The sequence below is a fragment of the Bubalus bubalis genome, chromosome 5, assembly GCF_019923935.1.
Source record: "Bubalus bubalis isolate 160015118507 breed Murrah chromosome 5, NDDB_SH_1, whole genome shotgun sequence".
Taxonomy (NCBI): domain Eukaryota; kingdom Metazoa; phylum Chordata; class Mammalia; order Artiodactyla; family Bovidae; genus Bubalus; species Bubalus bubalis.
In genome coordinates this window covers 80,799,033-80,818,090 of record NC_059161.1, presented here as the reverse complement: position 1 = coordinate 80,818,090, position 19,058 = coordinate 80,799,033, and the positions used below count along the sequence as shown (strand labels likewise).

At 44.5% G+C, this 19,058-nt stretch overlaps 1 protein-coding gene across 2 annotated transcripts; it reads left to right on the top strand.

Annotated features, from left to right (window-relative positions):
- Positions 1 to 277: 277 nt before the first annotated feature.
- LOC123465804 (coiled-coil domain-containing protein 3-like) lies at positions 278 to 18,339 on the top strand. Of its 2 annotated transcripts, none has more exons than XM_045165785.1 (3): positions 278 to 821; positions 4,277 to 4,451; positions 18,218 to 18,339. In XM_045165785.1, the coding sequence occupies exons 1-3, from the start codon at positions 688 to 690 to the stop codon at positions 18,326 to 18,328; spliced, it is 420 nt and encodes a 139-aa protein (XP_045021720.1). In that variant the 5' UTR covers positions 278 to 687; the 3' UTR covers positions 18,329 to 18,339. The 2 variants fall into 2 exon arrangements, with proteins under 2 accessions (XP_045021720.1, XP_045021719.1); XM_045165784.1 differs by lacking the exon at positions 18,218 to 18,339 and adding an exon at positions 4,584 to 5,658.
- The last annotated feature ends 719 nt before the right edge of the window (positions 18,340 to 19,058 follow it).

The following is a 19,058-nucleotide window of genomic DNA, read 5'->3' as shown; positions in this document are numbered from 1 at the left end:
ACTTTTTGGCCGCGGACCTCTGCGCTGGCGCAAACACCGAGTTCGGTCGGGGGGCTCCCGGTCCAGCGCCGACTGCGCTGTCTCCCCAGCACCCCGCGCCACTGGACGGCTTCCCGCCTCCGCCCCTCCCGCTGCCGCCCAGCCCCAGCCACGAGGGGCAGGAGGCGGCGGTGGCCGGCTCTCTCCGTGCCCTTTTAAAAGCCTCCCAAGCGAGGCCCCACAGGAGGATCCCGGCAGAGGAGGGAGCAGCACGCTGAGCTTCCGCAGAGGTGCGTGGAGCCAGGTCCCAGGGCTGCGCCTCCCGCTGGTAGGGCCTGGCACTTCGGATTCCCCAACGCTCTCGCTCCCGCCGCGGGGCTCCCCCCTCCCCTGGCCATGCGCCCCGGGTAGCGCGCCTGGGGCGCAGAGCCAACCCGGCGGCTCCCGCCGCCCGCCCTCGCCGCCGGCATACTGCGCCTGCTGCGGCTTCCCGCGCTCTGCCTGCCCGGCGGGCTGGAGGCCGCCGGTGGCTGCCAGCTGCCCTCCTAATGGAGACCCCTGAGCGAGGGCTGCCGAGCGGAGCTGGCCGAGATCATCGTGCACGCCAAGGTGCTCGCGCTGCACGAGGAAGTACACGGCCCGTACAACTACCTGCCCTGGTAGTATGAGGCCAGCGACGTAGGGCTCTTCTACTCCGCTGAGATCGAGATGCTGTGCGACCAGGCATGGGGCAGCATGCTCGAGGTGCCTGGGGGCTCCAGGCTCAACCTCACCCGCCTGGGCTACTTCTCCTGTTACTCCCACGCCATGGTCCAGGATTACTCCTATTTCTTCTTCCTCAGGTGAGCCTGCCAACTCTCGCCCATACCATCCCTTCAGCCACTTGGCATGGCCAGCAGAGGTACCTTTATCCCCAGCAGGCTCAGGAACTCCTTCAGAATCCTGTCTGGGCGATGTTAAGTGATGCCCTGGTCTCCTTCCCATTTTCTGCTCTTTGGTGCTCCTCATGTTGAGTCTACAGAGATCTTGGGTGCCTCTGGCTAACACTGTTGGAAAAACAGGGATGGCTCCCGTGCTTGACCAGGGAAGAGTGTTTCAGGCCAAAGCTCAAGATGGTTTCCAGCAACAAAGAGCCCATTTTCAATAGCAGAGTTTATGCGGGGGGATAATAGGGGAAGAAGGCCCTGGTCACAGTGCTCTCAGGAGTATGAAGGGCAATCGGACAGGAGCCCTCTCTGGTTGATTTCCATGCAAGTTGGTCTGTGGTGCAGATGAGATCCCTGTGGATAAGAGTTCAGGCGATGGCGTCTCCTGGAGTTTGAAATAAGAAAGTGGAACCCTAATTGAGATGGAATCCTTATAGAGAAGGAAAGCTATATTTTTAAAGTGGATGCCGTGGGAGTTATTTGGATGGACAGTGGTCAAAACCAATCCAAACATCTTTGGAATCAGATGGTTGTTGGAATTCTGGCTCCATTCTTCCTGTCATTTTGAGCAAGTTACTGACCTTGTCGAGAACCTCAAGAGCCTCACCTTCATAATGTGCCAAACAAGGTTGGTTGAGAATAAATCCTAGTAACTGATGCAGAACACCTGGTGCAGGTTAGATGAGAAATGTGTAATTACTCAATCCTGCACACCTGCTTAAATGCCAAGATGGGACTGGTGTGGAATGCAGCCCAGCTGTCCTCTTGTTTCACTCAGATTCGCTCATATCAGCTGCCAGCGGACCTCAATGCCAGGCTCTTCCAAATAGCAAAAGTTTATAGAGGAAGGGCCTGGGGGCGGGGGCATTAAGGGATTGGGAAGGTGCTCACAGGGCTGTGAAGAACAGAGAGGTGAATTAGACCAGGCCTTGTCTGTTGGGAGACTCCTGGAATCTTGTGAAGTTCCATGAAAGTTTGTCGTGTGGTCACGATGAAATGCATGTAGATAAGGGTTCAGGTTATGGGCTCAACTGAGGTTTGCAATACAAAACAGCAGGTGGAACCCTAATGCATTGGTTCTCTCCAATTTGAGGAGGAGGCTGATACAGAGGAACTGGAAGGAACCTCAAAATGGAATCTAACAGATAGTGATTGGACAATAAGTCCCATCTTCCCAGTATGTGGCATAGCATTAAGGATATTTGGAATGGCCATGACCTTGGTCTGCAGACTAACTTTGAGCTCTTGAGATTTCACATCACTGAGAAAGAAGACAGGTTCCACAGAGGGGCGTCTATAAGCTCACGGTAACACCTCTTTTCCATATTAAAGCCAGAATATCTAAGTTTAGAATACATGGCGTGCTTTTTGTTTGCTTGGGTGGTTTAGCCAGATTAAGTTGAATTAAAAAAAAATACTGGAGAAGTACAGTTTCTAAATAAAACTGGCAAGGAATGAGGTAGTACCTTCTTGATATGGATAAACTTAGATTTTTACATGTCTTTATTTAGGGAAACCAGCTCTAAAACTATTCAACAAGAAAATTTTATTTTCCAAATTAAAAAAATGCACTCTTTACACCGCCATTAAACAAAGAAGGATGCTGTTTTCATCCTCGTTTTATAGATTGTACATTTAAGCTTAGAGAATTTAAGAAATCTGTTGTGTGTCAAACAAGAGATAAGTAGCAGTGATAGGACTTGAATCTTGGGTTATTTCAATTGGCTTTCCTTTGCCCGGGAAACAAGGAGCACTCCACTAGGAGAAGGAAGGCGGCTTGGGAGATACACAAATGTTCACCCGCACCCATCCCCCAATTCACATGTTTTGAAAAACTTAAGGATAGATACATGCAGTGTGAGGTAGAGAAACAGTCAGAGAGTGACTCCTCTAATGTGAGCCATGTAGATGTGTAATTGGAAGCTCCATGTAAATCAGTGAAGATAGAATATGCTCTCACACTGCACAAAAATATCTCACAATGGTTTAAAGACTTAAACATAAGACATGATGCCATAAAACTCCTAGAAGAGAACATGGGCAAAATGTTCTCTGATATAAATTGGACCTTTTTTTTCCTTAGGTCAGTCTCCCAAGGTCATAGAAATAAAACCAAATATGAACAAAGGGGACTGGATCAAACTTACAAGTTTCTGCACAGCAAAGAAAACCGTAAAAAGAAAAAAAAAAAAGACAACCTAAAGAATGGGAGAAAATATTTGCAAATGATGCAATAGACCAGGGCTTAATTTCAAATATACAGACCATACAATTCAACAACAACAACAACAACAAAAACAATAAAAAAAAATGTGCATAAAACCTTAATAGACATTTCTCCAAAGAAGACATGCAGATGGCCAGTAGACACATAAAAATATACTCAGTGTCATTAATTCTTAGACAAATGCAAATAAAAGCTGCAGCCAGGTACCATCTCCTATCAGGCAGAATGGCTATCATCAAAAACAGAACAAATAGCAAATGTTGGAGAGAGTGTGACGAAAGGGGAACCCTCCTACACTGCTGGTGGGAATGTAAGTTGGGGTAGCCACTATGGAAAACAGTATGGGGGATCCTCAGAAAATTCATAGGTCCACCATATGACCCAGCAGCCCCCCTCGTGGGCATATCCCCAGACAAAACTCTAATTCAGGAACATACATGCACCCCCATGTTCATAGCAGCACTATTCCCAACAGCCAAGATATGGAAACAACCTAAATGTCCCTTGATAGTTGAATGATTAAAGAAAATGTGGTACATATATATGAATATTACTCAGCCATAACAAGAAATAAAGAATGCCATTTGCAGCAACATGGACGGAAATAGAGATAATTGTACTAAGCGGAGTAAGTCACAAAGAGAATAATAAATACCATATTATATCACTTATATGTGGAATATAAAATATGACACGAATGAACCTATTTACAAAACAGAAACAGACTCATGGATACAGAGAATTAACTTGTGGTTGCCAAGGGCAATGGAGGGAGGGAGATGGATGGACTGGGTGTTTGGGATTGGCAGATGCAAACTGTTACATTTGGAATAAACAACAAGGTCCTACCTTAGCACAGGGAACCATATCCAATCTCCTGGGATAAACCATAATGGAAAAAATATTAAAAAAATGTATGTATATGTATAACTGAGTCACTTTACAGCAGAAATTAGCACAATGTTGTAATTAAACTCTACTATAAAAAAGTTTAAAAAATTAAACTCTACTATAAACTCTACTCTATAAAAAAGACGTTGTATAACTGGCAACACTGTCACAGTCTTCTGTTGACTCTCGATTCAAGATGGTACACCCCATGGGTGTCCAGTCTACAGCTCTTGCCTCCTTTTTTTTCCATTAGGATGGATGAGAACTATAACCTCTTGCCTCATGGAGTCAATTTCCAAGATGCCATCTTTCCAGACACTCAAGAGAACAGAAGGATGTTTCCTAGCCTTTTCCAGTTTTCAAACTGTTCACAAGGACAGCAGCTGGCAACTTTCTCCAGTGACTGGGAGGTCCAAGAAGACACTAGGGTAAGAAATGGCTATACCTGTGCTACAGCAAAGTAACAAGATAGCTATGACTCATATGAATGTTGTGAGCAAGGGAGTCAAGAGTCCTCTTCCAAAGTCCAGATCAAGAAGTATTTTTCACCCTCTCCACAGCTCTCCCAGAAGTTGACAAGTGCTGCTCATAAACTCTGGAGTCCTCAAGCTGTACTGTGTGGCATGAGGTTCCTCAGAGTGAGGAACCTTCTTGTCCCCAGAGTGAGGGGACAAGATGATCTGAAGGTTGGTATGCTGTGCCTCAGTTTCCTCTTCTGTAAATTGGAAGCCATTGTAACATCTGTATCTTAGGGTGGATGTGACATGATTTAACTATGTAGGGAATGTCAATAGGAAAAGCCTTTAGTGAGGTGTTTGAGAGTAAGCACTCAATACACTGAGCTGTTATGACTACTTCTGTTGTTGATTTCAAATACTTATGTATGTTTTCACTTGGCCCTGCTGGGTCTTGGTTGTGGCATGTGGGATCTTCAGTCTTCCTTGCAGCATGCAGGATCTTCAGTTGCAGCATGCAAACCCTTAGTGGCAGGATCTAGTTCCCATGGAACAGAAGGATCCAAATCACTCTGGGCATGAAGATAGAAAAGGCATCTTTCAGTCTGAGGCAGATGCCTGAGTTGTGGGGATATTTCAAGGACTATTGCTTTCTCTGTGCAGTGGCATTGTTGCAACTGAGCCAGGGGAGCAGGGAGGCCGTGGCCCATCGCTTCCAGTCTCCCACCAAGGTGTTTATAGGACCATGTGACAGACCACAGGAGACAGTTCTGATGTGGGTTAATGAAGCAATGTGCATGTATTAGGTGGTTTCCTTCTTTCCCCATCTGTGGTGCCCTGGGTGGGGGCGCTGTCTTTCTCTTGTCTGGTGGGTGGGCCTAGGGGAGTGGCCTTGTTCTTCCAAACCTCCTGCCCAGGGCTCCATGGCACCTGGAGGCTTTCTTCATGTTCTTTGCACAGAAACTGTTCTTATAGTGGGCAAGTACATCTGACTGAGGAAAAGTGTTGATTCTTCCTTTCCATACATTACCCAGGGTTCCTTCCTTAGGCCTGCCCTACTGACAGTTCCCAACTCCCTGACCCCTCTTCAAGATTTGCCAAAATTTTCTGAGTGCTTGTCATATATTTCACTCCCCGCATGGATCTAAGCACCTTTCTTTCCCTCTGCCCCACTCTTTTTTTTTCTTTCCTACCTGACTCTTAATCTGTGCCAGCACCCACTCCACATTGAACTGGACCCACCAAGTATAAGCCTGAGATCCCCAGCCTAGGTCAGACCATAGCATGTTCAAATTAAATCTTTTTAGTCTTGGTCCTGTGGGTCTCCATTTTGTTGGATTTTTGCTTCATGTCCTAAATCCTTGGTAATAGTACATTGATGTCAAGAGATCAGATATTGATCCAAAAATTCCTCACAGCTGAGCCCCAAACTCTTTAGAAATATAGCTGATTAGCCCTGTGGTCACACAATGAAGCTATTAACATTTTACTGCAATTAGATTTTCCATCATTTGAAACAAATAGAACAATGGGACTGTGGAAAATTGATTTAATGTGAAGGCAGTCCTATTTTGGGTGGTCAGATGTTGATCTTGGGGAGAATTCCTTTTCCCTTTCATCATCCTGGTTTCTTAGATAACAGAGGGTGGTATGTGTGTTTGCACTGAGTCAGAAGCTTTTGGGGAAGAGAATTAATTGTTCCAGGTTGCTGAGCTGCTGACAGCCAAATTGAGGTGTTGATGGACTTTGTATGTATCACATGTTGGCTCTTTCTGTCCACTTTGAAAGGTACCACATCAGAGCTGAGTTAAATTAGCTAGTTCATTTGAGAATTTAGGTTTAAAATAAAACTAAGGTGCTGGCATTTATATTTTATGATATTCCTTGAGAAATTTTTACTTTCTCTGCAGTGATTAAAATAGGTGTGAATTGAAGGTGTCAGAATTAGATGAAGAGTTATGGACAGTTACTTGTTCCTTTCTTGGAAAAAAAAAAAACTAAAACTAAAAATTATCTGCCTTAAAAACAAACAAACAAGCAAACAAAAAAAACACAAAACTTATGTTCAGTTGTGCTGGATCTTTGATGCCATGAGGGCTTTTCTCTAGTTATGGCAAGCAAGGGCTACTCTTTGTTGCAGTGCACAGGCTTCTTATTGCAGTAGCTTCCCTCGTTGCAGAGCACAGGCTCTGAGCACATGGGCTTCAGTAGTTGTGGGTTGTGGGCTCATTAGTTTTGGCACATGGGCCTAGTTGATCTGCAGCTTGTGGAATCTTCCTGGTCGAGGGATTGAACCAATGTCCCTGGTCTGGCAGATGGATTCCTATCCACTGTGCCACCAGGGAAGTCCTCTCTGCTTTTTCTGTGTGAAGATGAGTATCCTGCTTTCTCTCCTATGCAGGGTAAATAAATCATGTTATGACACAAACAGTCTGTTTTTCCTAAGGTGATGGGTCTTCCATCTTAGATGGGGTCAGAGGAGCTTGTTTGGGTCACCTTTTTATTCCAGTTAGTCTCTTGTTAATGGGAACATGTGAATCCTTCATTTGTTCTGAGACCATTATGAATGGCCCTGGACAGTGCACATTACACAATTTCCCTATATCACATTCTGTGCCTTAGATGATGATGAATTTAGGGGGGCACACTGATGAATTCTCATCATTTCCACTGTTGCTGCTGCTCTTCTCTAAGTCCCCAGTCATCTTGAACAGTGTGTTTAGATCGTGGTCGTGAAGGGTGCATCTCTTCCTTCTCATTCTCTTGCAGCATCACATGAATCTGGGACTCTAGGATCCATCTGGAGGTTAAGAAACTGAACCAGAGGAAAAGCTGATGTAGGGAAACTTTTTGTGATACATACCCAGGACAACCTGCAACTCCATCCTCAGCAGTCAAATCCTCCCATTCTCTAATTCCATCTTTAGACATCCCACCACTCCCCCTCCCCCCACCCACCCGTCCCTTGCTTCAGTCAGTGGAAACATATGTTTGCTTTCAAAAGTTGCCAGGGAATCAGCAGCACTCCTAGCTGTTCAGCATCTATCTGGTTCAGTATCATGTTGTTAATGGGGCCTCTGGGGATGTCTTTGGCAAGTTAGAGCATCCATCCCATTTTCTGGTAGGGTTCTCTCCACGCCAGCCAAGAACATTTTGTTTTCCTTTTTTCCTTCCCTGCTGGGTGAGTGTAACAACCAAAACAAAATTTGGCTGTTTTCCTCTCTCAGCAAGTCCTGTCCCCCAGGACCGTGACCCAGACTGACCCACACATACATCAATCTGACCTAGAGTGTCATGGGACTGACATAAAATCTGTGGAAGACCTCCTGTCATCTTTCTTTTTCCCCTTTTTAGAGTTGGGAAGGATGGTGAGGGAGGTGCCATCCTCATCAGGCAATCAGGATTGGCTGTGCCATTTTCAGAGGCATGACCTCAGGCAGAACACTTAATTTCCCAAAACTTCAGTTTTCTCCTTCCCTGATAGCTCAGTTGGTAAAAAATCTGCCTGCAATGCAGGAGACCCCAGTTTGATTCCTGGGTCAGGAAGATCTGCTGGAGAAGGGATAGGCTACCCACTCCAGTATTCTTGGGCTTCCCTTGTGGCTCAACTAGTAAAGAATCCCCCTGCAGTGCAAGAGACCTGGGTTCGATCCTTGGGTTGGCAAATCCCCTGGAGAAGGGAAAGGCTATCCTCTCCAGTATCCTGGCCTGGAGAATTCCATGAACTCTATAGTCCATGGTGTCACAAAGAGTCGGACACCACTGAGTGACTTTCACTTTCAAAACATAAACTGTCTCAGGTTGTCCTAAGGACCCAATTAGATCATAGGTTTGAAAGCACTTTGTCAGTTGTAAAGAGTGATGGAGGGGTTTATGACTATAAATGGATAGTTAGAAAGTATGGCTTTAAAAGTTTAAGATGATGGAACTTTTAAAAAGCTTCCTGTATCTTCCCAGGGCAGTGGCAGTGGGAGCAATGGTGGCAGGGTAGGTGGTGGAGAGGGGAACAAATGATGGGGAAGCTCTCATGTGTGTTGTAATTCATTCAACAGAATTTACTGTGTTCTGGTCACAGAGCACTTAAAAATTCATGTACTGAGTTATAAACCATGTTCATGTGGGTTCCCAAATCTGAAAGTGTAAAATGGTAGTCAGTAGAGTTTTTTTCTCCCACCTCTGACACCCATCCACCCAGTTCCCACCTACCCTCCAAATAACCACTGTTAATAGTTTCTTGTAAGCTTCCAATGAGTATTCTCGCCCAACAAACAGTTCAGTCAAGATTCACTGTCTTCTTTAAGGGCATGGCAGCCCACTCCTATATTCCTGCCTGGAGAATCCCATGGACAGAGGAGCCTGATGGGCTTCAGTCCATGGGGTCACAAAGAGTTGACACGACTGTGTGACTAACACACACTTTTGGTACCAGTGGCACTGCAATATGCACACGTGGTTGTGCCCTTCTTTGTTCACAAGTGGGTACATGTAAGTAGACAGTAAGTTTCTATATCTAGACATGTACGTTGGTTTAAACAGCTGTGTCGTATTCCATTGTATTAATGCCTTACTGTGTATTTAATCAAGTTCCCTGTTGATAGGTAGTTATACTGTTTCCAGTCCATGGATATTACATGGAGTGTGGACATGTATGACATTATATCAGTACACACTTCATTTTGTGGAATTGTTGAGTCCAGTCTTTAGCAAGTGACTCTTGAGTGACTGCCATGAGGCAGCTGCTGTGTTAGATACCAAAGTTTCAATGTTGAGAAAAATTTTAGAATATAATAATAATATATTTATAAAAATATAAATTTTAGAGTATAATTATTGTTAATATTTTATCTAAAAGCTCATATCATATTTACATTTTTTAGTTTTTTTGTTGTTGTTTAGAGGTACTTTCTTGTTGACAAGCTTGTGACAGATACAACAATATAGCAATTTTTTAACTTATACTAAACCTAGGCACTATGAAAATTTTGTGCTTAACGTTAATGACTCTTAGATATGTCTATAGTGGAGTAGCAAAAAAAATACTAGATATTTAATATTGACTATTTCCCAGTTCATGTGAATCTGAAATTCATATAGGTCAATATTTTCTTATATTTCCAACTGTTTGATTTGTAAGAGCTTCCTTTTCTTGAGACCATTTAAATAAGAACTCAGAACTTGAGTAATATTATCAAAAAACAGAAGACTCACACTGAGACATACATAAATTCAGACAGACAGACAAGGGATCTTCTAGTTTTCCACCTGAGATTTAAAAAATTTCTTTGAGCCACTTTTTTTTTGGGGGGGGGGAGGGTGGGGGGAGGCGGGTGGTGGCAAGAATACTGGAGTGGGTTGCCATTCCCATCTGCAGGAGATCTTCCCGACCCAGGGATTGGACCCAGGTCTCCCACATTATAGGCAGAGACTTTACCGTCCGAGCCAGCAGGGAAGTTGTTGAATTCTGTGGCAAGGATTAACTTCAAGCGTTGCCCTAGGCAGGCCTTCATAACAAGCTAATTGTTTTTAATTGAATATGCAAAAGAACCAACTTTATGGTTTCCAAGAAAAAAAGAAGTTTCCTTGTAACCAATTTTGTCTGGTTCTATAGAATATCATGGCGGTCCTAGGTCAGGTCATCTTTCCTTTCTGTAGTCATAGTTTTATCCCTGAATCATAGACAGATCACCTGATAAAAAGCTTGGATTGTCTCTGTGGGGTGGATTTGCTTGTCCTCGTGTTTCACCTGGGGCAGTAGCGAGGCCCGCGTGCCTCTCCTGGAAGTGGGTGTGGGGGCGGGGTGCACCGGGAGCACGTGTTGGGGTGGGGTGGGTGGGCACTGGGAGCCGTCCGGGGCAGGGGGTCACAGTTGTGCTCTCAGGGGTCACCATTGCGGCTGGGAAGGCCCATTTTGTGCACTCCTGAGTCCCCAGGGATCAGCATCCAGTGAGCGGAGCGGAGGGGTGCGGACCACAGGTAAGGGAACTGGGATTCGGTGGAGCAGGGAACTACGTATTATGCCCTCTCTGTTGGCACAGTCTCGGAGCCCCCTAACCTGGTGGTCACGGAAAGGCCTCGCCTTTGGGGTCAAGGCCTTTACCACTTTACCCCTTCACATAAAGCTCAGACCCGTGTGGGTTTTCCAAAGCAGCCTAGTGCCTGCTGGAAGTCCAAGGGATTTATCCTTCCTGGTGATTTCACCTGTGGGGACTTCATAACCCTTACTCTGGCTGGCTGGCCCAGCCCTGCTTCTGCCACTTTGCAGCCCAGTGGGCCCTTGACCACCTGCTGGAATGGGAAAGGGAAGGGTCCACCAGTTTCACCCTAGATATTTTGTAGGGTGGATAGATTTAAACATCTGGTGGCCACCCAGGCAGAAAAAGAAGGGAGGAGGGCACCTTGCTGCCCTTTCATGGTGGAATCTGTGGCTGTCCTTCTGAGAGGGGGCCTTTCCATGGGGACCCTGTGCAATAAGTTTGGGGTTTGGGAACTGAATAATTAGAATGTGTAAAAATTTTAAATTATGTGGTGCTTTAATTAAAAAAACAAACAAACAAAAAAAAACAAGCTCCAAATTCTTTGCAAATTGAGGTCTAAAAATTGAAGGCCTATTTTCCTTCCACTGTGGCATTCTATGAAGAAATGTGTGTTTTTTTAAGAAGAGAGTCAGAAAAGTGAGGGAAACAGAAAACCAAGAAGTGCCCCTGTAGTTTGGTGAAGGCCTTAGGAGGTCACTTGTAAATACTGCTGACTGTCTGGAGACAGTCTCTTCCTGTGGCTGATGGGCACAGAGCTATGCAGGCTTGTCCTTTGTATGGATATTCTTGTTGGTGGAAATCCAGCTTGGATCCATCTCCTGATGTGTAAGAATTTCCCAGACTAGACCCCTAGGCAAATCCTGCAGGGCCAGGGGCTCCTTCCTTCATTGTATCTGTCTGACTAAAACCCAGCAATGACATATTTTCTTTCAATCTGGTCTCTTATACAGGCCTTGGAGTAATATTTCCCCCTCCCCCTCAATAGACTTGGGTTCCAGGGATGAATTATAGTCAGTTGTCCATGATTTTGCAGATGAGGAAACTGAGAGCCAGAGAGGGTGGAGGACTGTCCAAGGGAGAATGGGATATCCTTCCAGGAACCCTGGCTCCTGGGTTTTTAATGAGCTTCCCACCCAGCATGGTCATTAATTGGCAAGTGTTGACATTGAGAATAAACTATTGGTGGAAATGTAAAAGTCTTTTTTAAAGAATGTGCCTACCAGCTGTGCATCTTATGGAGTATTTTCATTGTACTCTCCAACCCTTGGAAAGTGCTGGGCACAGGGCAGATGCTTCATCATTTTTATTGAATAAGTTCAGTTTCACATAATTATACCAATAGTGTCAGCAACACTATGAGGTATATTAGAACAGTGATTGTCACAGTTGGTACTTTACAGATCAGTAAAGAAATAAAACATTTTATTAGGAAGACTGTAAGAGAATTTCTAAGTTTTAAGTTTATCCCATAAGGATATTAAAAAAAAAATGAAACAAATCTCTCCCTTCATCACCAAGGCTATCGGAGGTCTGTTGAGGACCCCACGCAAGGGAGGTTCTACCTCTTGGGACATCCCTACTTCAGCATCTCCCTAAGCCAGCAACCTGGGACAGTCGAGTACACTTGAAGTTCCTTCCTTGACCTCGGGAGTTTTTTTGGAAGACAATTTTTTGACAGACAGGGGTGGGGGAAGCTTTTGGGATGTTTCAAGTGCAGTCCATTTATTGTGCACTCTATTTCTATTTTTTTTTTTTTTCCCTGTTGGCTCCCTTGGTAAAGAGTCTGCCCACAGTGCGGGAGATGTGGGTTCAGTCCCTGGGTCGGGAAGATCTCCTGAAGGAAATGACAGCTCACTCCAGTATTCTTGCCTGAAGAATTCAATGGACTGAGGAGCCTGGTGGGCTACAAAGGGTTGGACACAGCTGAGTGACCAAACACTTATTTCTAGTATGATTTCATCAGCCCCACCTCAGATCATCAGGCATTAGATCCTCGAGGTTGGGGGCCCCTGCTTTAGTTCCCTCTTTCATCTTTTACACAGCTCCAGCCTGCTTCCTCCCCTCTTCAACCTGCAGAACTACCTACTGGGTTTCTCTGAGTGTGACTAAGAGTCTCCTTCCCTCACTTCCTTTCCTCTGAGTCCCTTCTAACTGGGTTTCCCTGATCTCGGTTTAGGCACTTTTGCCCCAGGTGGTGCTAGTGGTAAAGAACCTCCCTGCCAATGCAGGAATCCGATCCCTGGGTTGGGAAGATTCCCTGGAGGAGGGCAGGGCAACCCACTCCAGTATTCTTGCCTGGAAAATTCCCATGGACAGGGGAGCCTGGCAGGCTTTGACAGTTAGACGTGACTAAAGCGACTTAGCACAGCATACCAGAGGACCTTAAAACTGCAGACTCACATGATGGTTCTGGCTCTTTGGAGTCCCTTGTCATTCCACGTGTATGCTATTTTCAGCTTGTGTATTGCTTCCTAAAGGCCCCGAGAGAGTAATAGGCAGGAAGGCTGGGGGTCTCCAGACAGAGGGAATAGGCTGCAAGTGTCAGATTTTTTTTCTATGTCTCTTAAGCAGCGGAGGAAACAAACTAGTGTTACATTTTTTCCCCTTCTCCATACAAATTTAAAAGGATGTTTCTCTGAAAATTCTGTGTTGCCATGATGATTCATGGCTCCACCTGAACTTAACTTTTCTCAAACCTTGAGCTAAGCAATGCATTTTTTCGTAAGGAAATGTTTGTCTTAAGCTATGTTAATATACTACGTATTTCCGCTAGACTGTCTTCAGGTCGGTTCCCCCTAAAGGCTCAGAACTGACTTGACAAACCAGTATGTCTTACTCATACCTTGTTCTCCTAATCTATGTTAATGAAACAATATATTTGCCTGGAAATCTGCCTTTCTTCAAAACTCATGTCAATCATTTTATGGCCCAGGATGACTCACCTGCTACCAATGTTATCTCAATGCATGTTGTGGGTGAGGGGCGTGGTGCCGTTCTCTGAGACATTGCCTTTCTTTCCTTAGCAGACTGCTAGTGGCTGTATTGGAGAAGGAAATGCCACCCCACTCCAGTACTTTTGCCTAGAAAATCCCAAGGACAGAGGAGCCTGGTAGGCTGGTCCATGGGTTCGCTAGAGTCGGACATGACTGAGCAACTTCACTTTCATTTTTCACTTTCATGCATTGGAGAAGGAAATGGCAACCCAGTCCAATGTTCTTGCCTGGAGAATCCCAGGGACGGGAAGCCTAGTGGGCTGCCGTTTATGGGGTCGCACAGAGTCGGACACGACTCAAGTGACTTAGCAGTGGCTGTATAATATCTGGCTAAAGACCAGCAGGGGGTATTCTTACTGCAACCATCTGAAGTCTATATCAGCAGCTTTCTCTGTCTCTTTTATACTTTAAGAAAACCTTATGACACAAAAGCTCTGAGTGATCAAGTCATATTGGATCTTCATTTCAGATTGAAGATGCATTCCATGGTATTGCCATCTTAAGTCTTTCCATTGCTATGGGATATCTATACATGTATTCAGGATATTTTTTCAGCAATTGTGTATAATTTCCAGTGTGCCAGTCTTGTCATCCTCATTACATCCATGGCAAAGTATTTTATTAATGTTGACATTATTAAAAGGGAGTTGTTTTTTTTTTAATTCCTTTTCAGATTATTATTTGCTAATGTATACAGATAAAACTGTGTAATCATTCATTTTTATCAGTTTGGACAGCTTGATAGTTGTCTTTACTTTCTTTACTTTCTCATACTTTAAGATTATCCTGTCTCATATATGTACTGCCTCACTCCTAATCTCAGTCATTAATTCAAAGAACTTCTGTCCTTTTATTTTTTTTTTTAACATTGAATTATTTTTGACTATGCTGGGTCTTCGTTGCTAGATGTCTAGTTGTAGTGAGCAGAGGCTGCCCTCTAGTGGCCGTGCCATGGATTCTCCTTGCACCAGTTTCTCTGGTTGCAGAACTTTGAGCTCTGGAGCATGTAAGTACTTCAGTAGTTGTATGGGGGCTTAGTTGCCCCTGGGCATGTGGAATCTTCTAGCACCAGGGATTGAACCCGTGTTCCCTGCATTGGTAGGCAGATCCTTTACCACCAGACCACCAGGGACATTTCCTGTTCCCTTTCATTAGAGAATGATATGCAAAACATACATGTAGGAGCTAAATATGCTCAGCTGACAATATTCGGAAATATATACATGTATTCCAGCTTACCTTTGAACATATTCAGTTAAAGGTAATTTGTGATGATGTCTCCATGGATCTTGGAACCTTTCCTTTTGTTTCTCCATAACTTCCCATTCCAATGGTAAGATACCTGGCTTCCATCACTTGTCATGTATAGAATTCAGTGCTTGTCCCATGTGGTTACTGAAAAAAAACTGTTATACTGTCTTCCAAAGGGGGCTGTGCATGCATCCCACCAGTATCTTGAGTATGTTTCTGTAGGATAGTTTACTATCAGCATACCCTCTGTGGCCAGGTGTCTATTTCAATCTTTACCAATTATGAATGGGCTTGTTTGCTCTAGTGTTCTTGGACAATTTGAGTAGAGATTCTTTGTCAGATATGCATTTTTAAGGAAAACAATTGTATTTATTTTTGGCTGTGTTGGGTCTTTGTGTGTGGGCTTTTCCCTAGTTTGGGTGAGCGTGGGCCATAACTAGTGGTGTGCAGGCTTCTCACTGCAGTGGCTCCTCTTGTGGGGCACAAGCTCACGGGCTTCAGTGGTTGCAGTATGTGAGCTTGGCATTGTGTCTTCCAGGATCTAGAGCACAGGCTCAGCAGTTGTGGCACATGGGCTCCATAGCATGTGGGATCTTCCCATAGCAAGGATCCCACCTGCATCTCCAGCACTGGCAAGCGGATTCTTTACCACGGAGTCACCAGGGAAGCCCTCAGGCATATTTTTGATTCTAGTTTTCCACACATGTACCTGGTGAGAGAGGCCAGGATCAAGAGGCCTGGCCACTGGGAGTCCTCAGCCACAGTTCTGGCTGTGCCATCCAAAGCTCTGGGGCCTTTGGCAAGCGCCTCAGCTTCCCTGGGACTGTTTCCTCCCCTCAGAAGTGCCCTGCTGTTGGACTGTAGCCCACCAAGCATCTCTGTCCCTGGGATTTCTGAGGCCAGAATACTGGAGGGGGTGCCACTGCCTTCTCTACAAGGTAGCATTTGGAAGATATTTTCTCCTGGATTGTGGTTTTGATGAAGGAAGGAGGATCCCTTCCAGGGCTTGAGAGTGGATTCTTGTCTGACATTTGGAAACAAATTGTTTGAGGAGAGGAGTGCTGTCCAAGTGAGAGACTTCATTGGGAAGGGCTGTCAGGGCAGAAGGCAGGAGGGTGAGGGAAACGGAGAGAACTGCTCTGCCACGTGGCTCACCATCTCAGGGTTTATGGTCATTGGGTTAGTTTCTGGTTTGTCTCTTGCCAGTCATTCTGAATCAGGATCCTTCCTGGGGGCACACACATCACTCAGCCGAGATGGATTCCAGCGAGGAGGGTCCTGGGAAGTTGGTAGGACCTCTGGGTTGCAGTCTCTCATCTCTTTTTGACCTCTCCAGAATCCTGGTTGGTGGTATCTTGTTAGTTCCTTTTTCCTTACTAGGACCTCCTGTTGTAAGATGACTCCTGCAAGTGTTTTCTCTTCTCTGTTGCCTGGCAAGGGTGGGTGGTCAGTGGTTCATTTAACAGTTTGTCTTTTGGTTCTCTTGAATAAGGTCCTTCACAGAGTAAATGTATAAAATTGTAAAAGTCAATGTTTTAAATAATTTATATTCCTAATTTGGTAAGTTGGATTTTTTGTTGTGTTATAACTCATCACCAGACCAAAGGTCATGTAGATCTTTTGTTGTTCTCTAAAATTGTATAGTTTTTTAAATTGAATTATGGTGTTAGTTGCAAAGTTTGTGTTTCTGTTCATTTCACTTTTTTTTGTGACAGTTATTTATTTTTAGTTGATTGATCATTGATTTACAATATTGGTTTGATTTGTCATACATCCACATGAATTAACCATAGGTGAACGTGTGTCCCCTCACTCTTGAATCTCCCTCCCACATCCCATCCATCCCCACCTTTCTAGCTAGGTTATTGTAGAGCCCCAGTTTGAGTTCCCTGAGTCATACAGCAAATCTCCACTGGTTGTCTATTTACAAATTTTGGTGTACATGCATGCACGCTGCTCTCTCCATTCATCTCACCCTCTCCCTCTTGTTCCGCACCCTTGTCCGTAAGTCTGTTCTATATGTCTGCATCTCTGTTGCTGCTATGTGAACAGATTAATCAGACCCATCTTTCTCGATTCCATGTTTTTCTCTTTCTGACTGACTTGCTTGTTTAATATGCTCTAGGTTCATCCTCTTCATTAGAACTGACTCAAATGTGTTCCTTTTTATGGCTGCATTTGATACAGGCTCTGATTGTTCTTTAGCCATGTTTTGAGGAGGGTCATGGAGCTATTTTTCTCCATTTCAGTTTGGGTTTCCAGTCTGAGTGCTCACAGCAGAGCTGCTTCTGGGTGAGCCCTCTGAGGTCTGTGAGCGTGGGGCTGCCCGCTCTTCTCTGGCGGCCCGCAGGGGGCGCCAAAACCCCCTCTGACCCACGGGCGCAGGACGCTTTGCCTTCAGACTGGGCTGGGTGACCAGCTGGCGGCAGTTTTGTCTCCTCAGGGCTCTCAGGGCTCAGGCTCCTGGGTAACAGGGCTGTGTCCCGGCTGAAAGGAGCGGGGTTGCCTCAGTGCCCGCCAGCAGGGTGGCGCTGCAGGAGGGAAAAATGAGGACGAAGTAAACGTTTCCTATGTCCAGCTGAGCACTGACCGGAGGTCCGTCTCAGGACTCAGGGGGGGAAAGAGCTCCATATGCAAAATGGCGGGTTTTCTGTTTAATTTCTGTTAGATGATCTAGAGGATGACCTTCACTGATGTCCTTCCGAGTAGGTGGCCAGTTTTCCTGTCAGTGTTTCTTAAGAAGACTGTCCTTTCCTCTTCACTTGTTCCTGGTTTGATTTTCATGAACTGACCAGGTACATGTGGGTTCATTCCTGGGCTCTCTATTCTTTCCTGGATTCCATGTGTCTGTGTTCCTGCCAGTTCCTCACTGTGGTAGTTACTACAGGTCTGTGATGTAGTTTGAAGTCAGAGAGGAAGATACCTCCAGTTGTGTTCTTCTTTATCAGAGTTTTCTTGGCCGTTTAAAGTCCTGTTCAATATTAGCAGCCTAATATTAGGAATATTTCTATTTCTGTGAAAAAGGCCATTGAATATTATTTTGTGATTGCAGTCAGTGTATTTCTTGATGGCTTTGGTTGGAATGGACATTTTCATTCCTCATTGTTCCAGTGCATGAGCGTGGAATAGTTTTCTGTTTATTTGTGTTTTCTTTGGTTTCTTTATTAGTGCTTTCTAGCTTTCTGACTACTGGTCTTTTATGTCCTTGATTAAGTTTGTTGCTAGATGTTTTATTCTTTTGGATGCAATAATAAGTGGGATTTTCTTAATTTTTGTTTCTGATTGTTATTAGTGTATAGAAACACAAATGATTTTTGTATATTGACTGGGATTGTACATTGTAGTATTTTATATGATTGTAAATTGATTGGAAATTATTCAACTTTACTGAATGTAGTCTAACAACTGTTTGTGAAGTTATGGGGAAACTTTTATTTGTAAAATCTTTCTCCTGCAACAGGTCATCCAGAGGACCCAAGGCATGGTGGTTACTAATAGACTTCCCACAGTACTTCTTCATTCCATGTGGACTCCTTCAAGGGCAGTGAGCATCAATCACAGCTTCCCTTGAACTTCATCTGGGTAAGTCTTGACCTCTATAGGAAAGTTTCATGCCTGTCTAATCTGATTTTCTTTTACAGTATTAACTTGTTTGTTTTAAGACATAATTTACTTTCTGGGAATTTAAAATGTACAGAAAACACCTAGCAATGGGACAAAGTGCTTGCATTTGCTACATCATCTGAAATACTCTATGTGTTTTATCCAAAATGGGTGCATGCTCCAGCAAAACCTGCACATAATCTCCAAAATCAGGAAATCATATGGTTTGTACAGTATAATGTAATCCACAGCCCCACTTACATTTCAGCAATTGTTCAATTATATGAATATATCTTTTCTTCCCATCCATTTTTTTTTTCTTTTTAAGAGTATTACTGAGATTTTCAGTGATTTGGGCAAACTTGATGGATTTAAAGCAGACGGTGAATATGGGATCTGTGTGGCCTTTTCTATATGGATATTTTTCACTGAAAATGGTTTTAATGTTTATTCATATTTATTCATGATACTTGGGGTTCCACTGGAATCAGTGCAGGGGCATAAGCCTTATCTCAAGTGGATGGGGAAATCGGTGTCTTTGGCATTGTGGCACGACCCACGAGGGTTCCTGTTGAGTTTCAATGTGAGACCGGCCTCCTCTTGAGGTGCGACGGGAACTTCGGGATTCCTTTCTAGACAAAGCAGAGGAATCGACCCTCATCTCGAGATGAGGAGGGGCAAAGGGGCTCAGATTGAGG

Coding starts and splice junctions, on each gene's coding strand:
- LOC123465804 (XM_045165784.1), top strand. CDS start 688: ATGCTGTGCGACCAGGCATGGGGCAGCATGCTCGAGGTGCCTGGGGGC. Junction 822..4,276: donor TCCTATTTCTTCTTCCTCAG/GTGAGCCTGCCA, acceptor TTTTTCCATTAG/GATGGATGAGAACTATAACC. Junction 4,452..4,583: donor AGGTCCAAGAAGACACTAGG/GTAAGAAATGGC, acceptor CCCTCTCCACAG/CTCTCCCAGAAGTTGACAAG.